This window comes from Geotrypetes seraphini, chromosome 11 (genome assembly GCF_902459505.1).
Source record: "Geotrypetes seraphini chromosome 11, aGeoSer1.1, whole genome shotgun sequence".
NCBI classification, from domain to species: domain Eukaryota; kingdom Metazoa; phylum Chordata; class Amphibia; order Gymnophiona; family Dermophiidae; genus Geotrypetes; species Geotrypetes seraphini.
The window spans coordinates 116063602-116076548 of record NC_047094.1 but is presented as its reverse complement, the minus strand read 5'-3'; the positions used below and the strand labels follow the sequence as shown (position 1 = coordinate 116076548).

Here is a 12947-nt window from a genome sequence, read left to right as displayed (position 1 = left end):
GGTACTTGATTCATCAGCTCTTAATATTCTTATTCACTCACTCATCTTATCAAAACTGGATTACTGTAATTCACTACTCACAGGCATTACTCAGAAACATTTAAGGCGACTTCAATTAATACAAAATACCGCAATAAAAATCATAACAAATTCCAAGAAATATGATCATGTAACGCCGCTTTTGAGAAATGTTCATTGGTTGCCAATCCCTCACCGCATTTCCTATAAAATTGTCCTAACATTTAAGATTCGTCAAACTCACTCTCCTATCTTTTTAGACAGACTGTTAATTTCCCATTCCACCACTAGATCACTTCTTTCGAGTACCCATAATCTCCTCTCAGTACCCTCATTAAAAATCATCAGTACTAGGTGTAATTAAATCTTTCTAAGCACTGCACCCCAGCTTTGGAACTCGCTCCCAAATCATCTTAGAGAGGAACCCATACTGGAAAGATTTAAGAGTTTTTTGAAAACTTTTCTCTTTAAGGACACATTTGAAATTTAAATCCACTAGCCTCAGCATATCTAAACAACTGATCAGTTAATCATTCAATTTCTTCTGTTTTCATAAAAAAATTTCTAGTCATGTACCCATCCCCTCATTTTTTTCCTTTATTGTGAACTTTTCGTTATACCATTGTAGTTATTCCCCTCTTTTCCCTTTGTTCCTATTACCGTATTTTCGCGGATATAACGCGCGCGTTATACGTGATTTTACGTACCGCGCATACCCCTCGCGCGTTATATGCCTGAGCGCGGTATACAAAAGTTTTTAAACATAGTTCCCACCCCGCCCGACGCCCGATTCACCCCCCCAGCAGGACCGCTCGCACCCCCACCCCGAACGACCGCTCGCACGCGCTCCCACCCGCACCCGCATCCACGATCGGAGCAAGAGGGAGCCCAAGCCCTCTTGCCCGGCCGACTCCCCGACGTCCGATACATCCCCCCCCCCGGCAGGACCACTCGCACCCTCACCCCGAAGGACCGCCGACTCCCCAACAATATCGGGCCAGGAGGGAGCCCAAACCCTCCTGGCCACGGCGACCCCCTAACCCCACCCCGCACTACATTACGGGCAGGAGGGATCCCAGGCCCTCCTGCCCTCGACGCAAACCCCCTCCCCCCAAAGACCGCCCCCCCCCAAGAACCTCCGCCCGTCCCCCAGCCGACCCGCGACCCCCCTGGCCGACCCCCACGACACCCCCCCCCCGCCTTCCCCGTACCTTTGTGTAGTTGGGCCAGAAGGGAGCCCAAACCCTCCTGGCCACGGCGACCCCCTAACCCCACCCCGCACTACATTACGGGCAGGAGGGATCCCAGGCCCTCCTGCCCTCGACGCAAACCCCCCCCCCCCCCCGCCGCCCCGCGACCCCCCTGGCCGACCCCCACGACCCCCCCCCCCACCCCCCTTCCCCGTACCTTTGGAAGTTGGCCGGACAGACGGGAGCCAAACCCGCCTGTCCGGCAGGCAGCCAACGAAGGAATGAGGCCGGATTGGCCCATCCGTCCTTAAGCTCCGCCTACTGGTGGGGCCTAAGGCGCGTGGGCCAATCAGAATAGGCCCTGGAGCCTTAGGTCCCACCTGGGGGCGCGGCCTGAGACACATGGTCGGGTTTGGCCCATGTGCCTCAGGCCGCGCCCCCAGGTGGGACCTAAGGCTCCAGGGCCTATTCTGATTGGCCCACGCGCCTTAGGCCCCACCAGTAGGCGGAGCTTTAGGACGGATGGGCCAATCCGGCCTCATTCCTTCGTTGGCTGCCTGCCGGACAGGCGGGTTTGGCTCCCGTCTGTCCGGCCAACTTCCAAAGGTACGGGGAAGGGGGGTGGGGTGGTCGTGGGGGTCGGCCAGGGACACATGGTCGGGTTTGGCCCATGTGCCTCAGGCCGCGCCCCCAGGTGGGACCTAAGGCTCCAGGGCCTATTCTGATTGGCCCACGCGCCTTAGGCCCCACCAGTAGGCGGAGCTTTAGGACGGATGGGCCAATCCGGCCTCATTCCTTCGTTGGCTGCCTGCCGGACAGGCGGGTTTGGCTCCCGTCTGTCCGGCCAACTTCCAAAGGTACGGGGAAGGGGGGTGGGGTGGTCGTGGGGGTCGGCCAGGGGGGTCGCGGGTCGGCTGGGGGGGGGGGGGGTTTGCGTCGAGGGCAGGAGGGCCTGGGATCCCTCCTGCCCGTAATGTAGTGCGGGGTGGGGTTAGGGGGTCGCCGTGGCCAGGAGGGTTTGGGCTCCCTTCTGGCCCAACTACACAAAGGTACGGGGAAGGCGGGTGGGGGTGTCGTGGGGGTCGGCCAGGGGGGTCGTGGGTCGGCTGGGGGACGGGCGGAGGTTCTTGGGGGGGGCGGTCGTTGGGGGGAGGGGGTTTGCGTCGAGGGCAGGAGGGCCTGGGATCCCTCCTGCCCGTAATGTAGTGCGGGGTGGGGTTAGGGGGTCGCCGTGGCCAGGAGGGTTTGGGCTCCCTCCTGGCCCGATATTGTTGGGGAGTCGGCGGTCCTTCGGGGTGAGGGTGCGAGTGGTCCTGCCGGGGGGGGGGGGATGTATCGGACGTCGGGGGGGGGCATCAGGCTTTCAGGATGGGGACAGACCTTCAAGGGGGGACAGGACTTCAAGGGAGGACAGTGCACGGAAAGTCAGGGGGGGTGAACGGAGAGTCGGGACAGCGCACGGAAAGTCAGGGCGGGCGAAAGGAGAGTCGGGCAGCATGCGCGTTATATGCCTGAGCGCGGTATAGAAAAGTTTTTGTACATATCATCGTGATTTCTGCGCGCTATACCCCTGTGCGCGTTTTACAATGGTGCGCGTTATATCCGCGAAAATACGGTAGTTGCCATCCAAAAATTGTCTTGTTTTTATTTCTGATTGTGTTGTACCCCCTATTTTTATTATTATCTATAGTGCTTAGAAAGTTTTACAAGAGGAAGTGACTTCATCTTGCCGAATGGCTGCTTAGAGCAGGAGCTCTGTCGGGGCTTTTGAGCATTATACTTTGAGCTTCCAGTGTGCGTTTTCTGCCAGTTTTTTGGGTCAGTTGTGCTCCCCTTATCATGGCGACTCGCAAACAACTTGATAAATTTAAATATTTTGGCGAGACAGCGGATAAATCGAGCTCTGAGGGGACTGGAGGTATGGTGGAGCAAAAAATATGGCGGTGAGGCCATCGACCCACTCGGAGTCCGAAGATGAGAGCATCCAGGACCAGATGGGGGAGGATTGCGAGGTGCCTAAGAAATCATGACAGAATGGTTTCAGGAACTGAAGGCAGAGATCATCAGGGTACACGGCAACGTTAAGGCGGCAGTAGCGGAGCTCCGTTCGGAGGTCAGTGAGTTAGGAACACGAGTATCGGCCTCAGGGGATCACGTGGCGACGCTCTCTACAGCTGTGTCCGCCAATAAAGATAACACAGATCGCCTCTCCACTGAGTTACAAGATCTCCGGAATCAGGTCGAAGACCTCGAAAATCGATCTTGGCACTGTAACCTGCACTTCAAGGGAATTCCTGAAATTGAAGCCTATCGGGACTGTAAGGCAGTAGTGCGTGATTTTTGCAACCACCCGCTGCGTGCTGATGGTGCTTACTTGCCTGATTCTATTGTGCTGGTGCGGGCCCATCGCAGTCTGGGGTCAGTGCGTGATCAGAAAGTTTTTTTTCAAATTTTAAATAACTTGAAACTCTCTCTGTCCCTCCATGAGTCCTCTCTCTTCTGCCCATTGGCAACATGTTTCCAAGTTTATTACATATTTGATATACCATCTATCAAAGGTTACCTAGATGGTTTACAATACTACATTTTAAAAATAAAAGAGAAGGGCATTAAAAGTTAAAATATCAAGGATGATACAGGCAAAGACAAATGGTAACAAGGGGCCCATGGGCAAGGATAAGTAAAATACATTGAGATAAAATAAAATAGGTAAAAAGGGTGGAAATAACAATAGCAGTTTGAGATTATTACTCAGGCCTGGAAGGTTGTTGAAAACATCTCTTTATTTTTTCATGACTGGTAGGCATCTCTGAATAGGAAGGTCTTTAATTTGCATCTGAATTTGTCCAGGGATTCTTCAGATTTGATATCTGATGGTAGAGCATTCCATAGGGAAGGGGCTGTGACAGAGAAAATAATGTTGCATGTGTGGAATAGCTCTCTTATGGATGGGATATTAAGTAAGTTTTGATTGTTAGATCGTAGGGCACGTGATGGGGCATAGGGAATAAGGAATTTATTGAGAAAAGCTGGAGAGTTTGTTTAATCTTAAAGACAAGTAGAAGAATTTTGTATGTTGTTCGATATGAAATGGGGAGCCAGTGTGCTTCGCGAAGTAGAGGGGTGGCGTGATCATATTTTCTTGCCCTATGTATGAGTTTGATGGCCATATTTTGAATGAGTTGAAGTCTGCGGGTTTCCTTTTGTGTGATGCCGTGACATTGAGCATTACAGTAGTCATTTTGGGAAATAACTAGCGAGTGAATCAGGATTTGGATAGAAGAGGAGTCCAGGAGCAATATAATTGAGCAAATTAATCTAAATTTGTAGAAACATCGTTGGATTATCACACATATTTGGTCGTGATAGTTTAGGTCTTTATCAAGGATGACTCCCAAGAGTTTGATTTTAGTATCGGTCTGAATGGGTTTGGAGTCTATGCATTTTAGTCTACTCAGAATTTCTTTGCTGGATACTGGAAATAGGACACCCCTTGTTTTTGCTACATTTAGAGAGAGTTTATTGTGGATCAGCCAAGAGCTAACTTTATCAAATTTTATGTTTATTTCCTGAACACCATTTGCAATTGTTGGATTGATGGGGTGAAGTAATTGGATGTTGTCTGTGTATGTGAAGACGGTAAATCCAATTGATTGTGCCAGAGTTGGGAATATGTTAAAAAGTAGGGGGGAAAGACTCCGTAGGTTTGTGAGATGGGGCAGAAGTGGAGTTGTTGGAATTGACTTTGAAGTTTCTAGCAGAGAAGTAAGAGGAGAATCAGTCAAGTAAAGAGCCAGTGATTCCATTACTTTGAAAACGGTCAAGGAGAAGAGCGTGATCAATCGTGTCGAAGGCTACTGTAAGGTGAAGGGATATTAAGAGAACAGATTTATGGTGGTTGTGATAATAGAGAATAGTTGTGGTGAGGCCGATCAGAAATAGTTCCATGGAGTTAGGATGGAAGGCGTTGGTTTTCTCTAGAAAGTCTGAGATTTGATTGAATACAGTTTTTTTTCCGTGAGTTTGGCAATGAATGGGAGGTTAGCAATTGACCGTTAGTTAGAGCATTGATCTTCTAATAGATTTGTGTTTTTTAGCTTGGGAAATACTAATGCAGAGTTCCATGTTTTTGGTATGGTGCTTGTGGAGAGGCTTTTGTTTACCATTTCAAGAAGGAATGGTTTGAATATAGAGAAGTGTTTTTTAAGAGTAGAGGGTGGTTGAAGTATTCGTGGTCTGTATGATTTTATGGATTTCGTCCAGTGTCGGTAATCAGAATTCAGAAAGGGAGTTGAAGGGGAGGTGACTTTCTTTGTTGGGGAAGTCATGGGGGGGAGGGTGCTGCCAAAATTTGCTCAAACAGTTTTAATTTTGTTATCAAAATAGTCAGTTAGATCAGATGCTGAAGGTCTGGAAGAAGGAGTTATCGTCTTTTTTGCATATGGTGAAAGAGCAAACAATAGCATAAAGAGCAGAATTGCGGGCATTGGTTATGTGTTTAGAGTAATAATTTTTCTTAGCAGCTTGTATCTCTAGTTTGTAACGCATGGCTTGATCTTTATATTGAAGAAGATTTGAGGATGAACGGTGTTGTTGCCATTTGCGTTCAAAGGATTGAAATTGTCAACATAAGAGAGAGGTTTTGAGTGAACCATGGTTTTATTTTGAGTTGTAGGGATGACGTCCTTTGTTGAAGGGGCGCTAGTGTATCTACAACCGTTTGTAGGTTGGATTCCCATGATTTGGACTGTTCTTCGACTTCAAGATTGGTGAAAGCTTCAAAATCCAGTTTCAGGGAATTATTGATTGTAGTTGAGGTTATTTTACTGTCTCCCTCTCTCTCTCTCATTCCCTCCCCTGCTGCAAAGGGAGTGGGGAAAGAGAGAGATCCAGGTGCATCTTTCCCATTCCCTCTACTGCCACATCCAACATTTCTCCCTCCCTCCTTTCCACCAGTCCAACATCTCTTTCTTTCTGCTTCCTGCACGCTTCCTCTTCTCCAGTCCTCATCCCCTCCCCCAACTAACATCTCTCTTCCTCTATGAGTTCAACTTTTTACTCTCTGCCTTCTCCCCTTTCTCCTGAGTGTGACATTTCTCCTTCCTTCCTTTCTTCCCTCCCCATCCATCTCTCACTCTCTCTACGAGTCCAACACTTTTTACTTCCTTCACGCTTCTTCTCCTGACCTCATTCCCTTCCCCAACCAACATCTCTCTCTGTCCCTCCATGAGTCCAACTTTTCTTCCTCTCTCCTCCACCCCTATTGGCAACAAGTCTCCCTCTCTCTGTCCATCTGTCTTGAGAGATCCAGGCATCTTTCCCACCCCCTCTACTGCCACATCCAACATTTCTCCCTCTCTCATCCCCTGGATCATGTGCAGCATTTTTCACCAGTGCCCACCAGCCCTGTGCCCATTTTTCCTTCTATCACTTCTCTCCAGCACAATATCACCTCTCTCCAGCACAATGTCACATCTCTTCCTCCATCACTATGTCTAACATTCCTCCCCCTTGCAATCCCTTTCAATCTGTCCCTCTGTTCCCACTCCACCACCAAATCTAACATTTCTTCCTCTCATCCTTCTCTCCCTCATGCATCTCCCTCTCCTCTCTTTATGACCAATTATCCTTTCTTCCTTTCCCCATATGCCACCATCTTTCCCTCTGATTCACACCCTCATACCCAACAATTCTCCCTTTCTATTCCCTCCCTCCTATGTCCCAAGTTAGTGCCCCTTCCTCCCTCTCTTCTCTGTCCCATGTTCATGTCCCCTCCTTTCCATCTGTGTTGAGTTGATTTTGTGCCCCTTCCCACTCCCTACACTGTCCATAGAAGCTGCAGCTGCCTCCGGGGATTCTGCCTTCCTGCCCACTCCCTGCCGCTGCTGGGGATCCTTCCTTCCATGCTCCTCTTCCCCCCCCGAAGCCGACCCAGCTCTTGTTCAAGCCACACTCGCTCCTTCTGTCTGCAGCAGGGATGGCGCAAGCAGCGATTCACACACTGCACATAGCTGATCCACAAGTCTTCCCTCTGACATCAATTCTGAAGGTTTCTGTATTAGATACTTACGTGCAGCATGTGAATCACTGCATGCGCTGTCCATGCAAGCGGTGCTGTTGAAGACTGAAGGAGCGAGTACAGCTCGAAGAAGGTGGTAACTGCTGACTTCAGGGACGAACAGGAACTCGGGATCCCCTGCAATGGCAGCCTCTACGGACAGGCAGGAATTGGCGGCCAAGCCACATACTCCTAACATGTGGCCTGCGCACCCCCAAGGGTATGTGTACCACGTGTTGAGAAATACTGATCTAATGTATCTGAAGGTGAACTGGTTGATGTGGTATATCTAGATTTTCAGAAATTTACATAATAACATAGTAGATGACGGCAGATAAAGACCTGAATGGTCTATCCAGTCTGCCCAACCTGATTCAATTGAAAAAATTTTTTAATTTTTTTCTTCTTAGCTATTTCTGGGCAAGAATCCATAGCTCTGTCCGGTACTGTGCTTAGGTTCCAACTACTGAAGTCTCAGTCAAAGTTCACTCCAGCCCATCTACACCCTCCCAGCCATTGAAGCCCTCCCCAGCCCATCCTCAACCAAATGGCCATATACAGACACAGACCGTGGAAGTCTGCCCAGTACTGGCCTTAGCTCTTCAATATTTACTATTATTTTCTGATTCTAGATCCTCTATGAACAGCAAAGATAGAATATGAAGAGAAACTTGCAAAGGAGGCACGGAACTTTAAACCTTTCTTTCGATATGTGAAAGGGAAACAGCCGGCGAGGGAGGAAGTGGGACCCCTGGATGAGGGGGATAGGAAAGGAGTGGTAAAGGAGGAAAAGGAAGTGGCGGACAGATTAAACACGTTCTTCTCGTCGGTCTTCACAAAAGAGGACACATCCAATGTTCCGGAACCGGAAAAATTCTTCAAGGGGGACCAAGAGGAAAAATTATCGTGCATGGAGGTAAGCCTCGAAGACGTACTCAAACAGATAGATAGGCTAAAAACTGACAAATCGCCAGGCCCGGACGGAATTCACCCAAGAATACTAAGAGAACTTAGAAACGAAATAGCGGAGTTACTGCAACAGATTTGTAACCTATCCCTGAAAACAGGTGTAATACCGGAAGACTGGAGGATAGCAAATGTTACACCTATCTTCAAGAAAGGAACCAGAGGCGACCCGGGGAATTATAGACCGGTCAGCTTGACCTCAGTTCCGGGGAAGATGGCCGAATCATTGATCAAGAACAGTATCAGTGAGCACATAGAAAAAAATAAGCTGATGAGAACAAGCCAGCATGGTTTCTGTACTGGAAGATCCTGCCAAACAAACCTACTGCACTTCTTCGAGGGGATAAGCGGACATTTGGACAAAGGTGACCCCATAGATATAGTATACCTAGACTTCCAGAAAGCCTTCGACAAGGTACCTCATGAGCGCCTTCTAAGGAAACTGTGGAACCACGGGGTGGAAGAGGACATACACAGATGGATCAAAAACTGGTTGGCAAACAGGAAACAGAGGGTAGGAGTATAGGGATACTATTCTGACTGGAAAGGGGTCACAAGTGGCGTCCCACAAGGGTCAGTGCTGGGACCGCTGCTATTCAATATATTTATTAATGACTTGGAAACAGGGACAAAGTGCGAAGTTATAAAATTTGCGGATGACACAAAACTCTCCGGTAAGGTTAGATCTGTAGAGGAATGTAAAAAACTCCAAAGGGATCTGGACAAACTGAGTGAGTGGGCAGATAAATGGCAGATGAGTTTTAATGTGGAGAAATGTAAAGTTATGCACATAGGGAAAGGGAACCTGATGTACAACTACATGATGGGGGGGATGACATTGGGAAAAGGCAACCTAGAAAAGGACTTGGGGGTTTTGGTGGATAAAACAATGAAACCGGCAGCACAATGCGCAGCGGCCTCAAAAAAGGCGAACAGAATGTTGGGCATTATCAAAAAAGGTATCACTACCAGAACCAAGGAAGTTATCCTCCCGCTGTACAGGGCAATGGTGCGACCGCATCTGGAGTACTGCGTCCAGTACTGGTCGCCGTACCTAAAGAAAGAAAGATATGGCGATACTCGAGAGGGTCCAGAGAAGAGCGACAAAAATGATAAAGGGCATGGAAAACCTCTCGTATGCTGAGAGGCTGGAGAAGTTGGGGCTCTTTTCCCTAGAAAAGAGGAGACTTAGAGGGGATATGATAGAAACTTATAAGCTCATGAAGGGTATAGTGAAGGTAGAGAGAGACAGATTTTTCAGACTGGCGGGGGCAACAAGAACTAGAGGACACTCAAAAAAATTGAAGGGAGATAGTTTTAGAACAAATGCTAGGAAGTTCTTCTTTACCCAGAGGGTGGTGGACACCTGGAATGCGCTTCCAGAGGGGGTGGTTGAGCAGAGTACGGTTTTGGGTTTCAAAAAGGTATTGGACGAATTCCTGAGGGGTAAGGGAATCCAGGGGTACAATTAGAGGGTTACTATACAAGACAAAATGCTCTTGAGTAATAGATCACTACAGGTCATTGACCTGGGGGGCCGCCGCGGGAGCGGACTGCTGGGCATGATGGACCTATGGTCTGACTCGGCAGAGGCCATGCTTATGTGCTTATGTTCATCCCACGCTTTTTTGAACTCTGTCACCGTTTTCCTCTCCACCACCTCCCTCGGGACTGTATTCAAGGCATCCACTACCCTCTCCGTAAAGAAGAATGTCCTTACATTGCTCTTGAGTCTTCCACCCCTCAACCTCAAATTATGTCCTCTGGTTTTACCATTTTTTTGACAAAGTTCCTCATGAGAGACTCCTGAGAAAATTAGAGTCATAGGATAGTAGATAGTGTTCTATTGTGGATTTGGAATTGGTTATTGGACAGAAAACATAAGGTAGAGTTAAATGGCCATTTTTCCCAATGGAGGAGGGTAAATAGTGGAGTGCTTTAGGAATCTGTATTGGGACTGGCGATATTTAACATTTATAAATGATCTGGAAATTGGAATGGCAAGTGAGATGATTAAATCTGCAGATAACACAAAACTATTCAAAGTTGTCAAAACATATGCGGACTGTGAAAAATTGCAGGAAGACCGTAGGAAATTGGTAGACTGATAGCAGATTAAATTTAATATGGACTAATGCATATCGGGAAGAATAATCCAAATCATTGACCTAATGCTAAGGTCCACCTGTAGAACAGTACTTAATTTAGGGCTGTACTGAGCATAGCAGGGCCTATATACATAGGATAGCATTGTCCCGCATAATCAATTAACCATTGTTTTTGCCGACTCTAGCAACAGAGTCTGTGGATATTTATTAGTGTTTGTTAGTGCTGGCTGGGAACTGAATCCTGTACTGGAATATGAGCTCTTATCAGTGAACTGTTGCTCAAGACTGAGCAGAGAGCTGTGGCCAGAACTTTTACATCTTGATAACAACTTGTTTTCTCTCTGATAAATGTCTTGTTCTTACTCATTCTGTATAACCTAAATGTAACCTTACATTTGTAAAAAAAAAAAAAAAAGTAACATTATATGCCATCCTGAGTGTGTTTAGAAGGTAAAAATCGCGTAAGAATATTACTATAAAAAAAGTCTCTTAGCACGGGTATGGTTGAAGCCTGCTGCCTGTGGAGTGGAGTACACAACATTTTCCAAAGGTCCCTCCCATGATCTCCCAGACTGACCGTTTACTACAGAGGTTTCCCGGTCTGCTATAGAGGCTAAAGGAAAAAAAATGAAAGGAATTGACCCCAAAATATCCACAAAGAAGAAAATCCAGAGAAACCCAAAAAAAACTCTGTGGAGTTACGATGTTCCAAAATGGACTTTATTTGAAAGTGTCAAAGTTCCAAAGGGATACTGAAATCATCCACATAAAATAAATTCATCCACATAAAAATAGGTTATCCACATAAAAGCCTTAAAGGACCTAGTCCGCTAGGGATACAGGATCCAACACGGTCCGCGTTTCGACAAAAAGTCGAAACGCGGACCGTGTTGGGTCCTGTATCCCTAGCCGCCCCTTCCCGGCCCACCTCGCTAAGTCTAAGGTGCCTACGAGCCTGGGCCAATCACACCTTAGGGTTAGTGGGGATGGGCGGAGCCTGGCCAATCAGGCCTTCGACTTAGCGGGGATGTGCTGGGAAGGTCCAGCCGGCCAACATTTAAAGGTTAGTTTTGGGGGGGGGGGGAGGTTAGGGGAGTCATCGGAGGGGGAGGTCATTAGCATGGGGGGTCTGGCTTTCCGGCAGGAGGGGTTGGGCACCCTTTTGCCGGCGATTGGGAGTTTGGGGGGGTTATGGTAGGAGGGGTTTGGCACCCTCCTGCCAGCGATCTACAGTTTCGGGGGGTGGGGACGGCTTTCTGGCAGGAGGGGTTCAGCACCCTCCTGCCGGCGATCGGACAGGCGGTCGCTATACTTATCCTTTGCCGCGATAAGTGTAGTGGCTGCCTCTACTCTAACCCAGTTCTCTAACCGGCATCTGTAATATGGACGCCGGTTACAGAATCGGGGTTAGTGTAGGCCCGATTCTGTATAGGACACCTCTCCCGGGCGTCCCATACAGAATCAGGGCCAATATGTACAGCACTGCAGGAATGCCATAAGCCATGCTTTTCCCACTTGTGTACTTGTGGTTATATTTTTTAGGGTTTTTTTTTTTGTTTATAGAATACAATTTTGAAAATGCATGATTGGACACATCTGTACTGCAATTTGTGCCGTGGCTAGAAGAATTCTTAATATTTATTTTCTTTGCAGCTCAATACACTAAAAAGTGCAGTAGAAGATTTGGAAAAAGAGAGGGACTTTTATTTTGGGAAACTGAGGAACATTGAGCTAATCTGCCAAGAAAATGAAGGAGAAAATGATCCAATGTTACAGAGAATTATGGAAATTCTTTATGCAACAGATGTGAGTTACTACACAAGTATTTTGATTTCCTAGTTTTATTTCCTAGTTTTATTATTCAGGTTAATTGATTAATGTTAGTTGTATGTTGTGTATAGGCTGAGACAGAAGATACTGGGCAGCTGAATATATAAAAAGTCCTGGTAGAAGAAAGTCAGTCCTTTTACAAGTTGGGTTTTCAAGATTTCCACAATGACTATGCATAAGATCTATTTGCATACAATGGAAACAGTGCATACTAGCCGATCCCATGCATATTCATTGGGAAAATCCTGAAAAACCTGTCTGGGCAAGAGCTAATATTGGATACCCCTGATGCAAGTAGTTAATGTGTCTTGACTGGGGGAGGATGTTTAAGGTAGTAGCAGTAGTAGTAAGAATATACCATTTTCTAACAGGTTCCAGGTAATGGGAGTAAAAATGTTTGTGTCTATAGTAAAAATGTACTAAATAGGGAGCATGGGGCAATGAGAATAAGAAACTTTTGTCCATTCTCTAAACCAAGTTCTGTTACATCCACTCTGGATTCTGTATGATAAGTGTTCAATCTGAACCCGTGAACTGGATCTTGCAGAACTTAAAGCTTTTTGCACCTCCCATATAGCAGTGGAGTATAGTGCCCCCTTCAGTTTTTTCTTTCTGAAAGCGAACTGTGCTGAGGTGTTTCTGATCTGCTCTGCTGTATTTTTCTTATTTTTCTCTCTTATTTAGATGTTAGTTTAATTTTTTTTTTTTCAGTGACTTCAGTGCCCTAAGACTCCTTTTGTAGAGGATCTCTGCCGACGGCACAATGCGCAGCGGCCG

General features: G+C 47.2%; 1 protein-coding gene across 3 annotated transcripts in view; it reads left to right on the top strand.

Moving 5' to 3' along the window:
• MAPRE1 (microtubule associated protein RP/EB family member 1) overlaps nt 1-12947 on the top strand; it is a 145545-nt gene that overhangs the window by 109360 nt on the left and 23238 nt on the right. For all 3 annotated transcript variants that reach the window (XM_033914492.1, XM_033914493.1, XM_033914494.1), the window contains one exon: nt 11994-12146. In XM_033914492.1, the coding sequence (XP_033770383.1) occupies nt 11994-12146 (153 nt within the window). The remainder of the gene's footprint in view (nt 1-11993; nt 12147-12947) is intronic.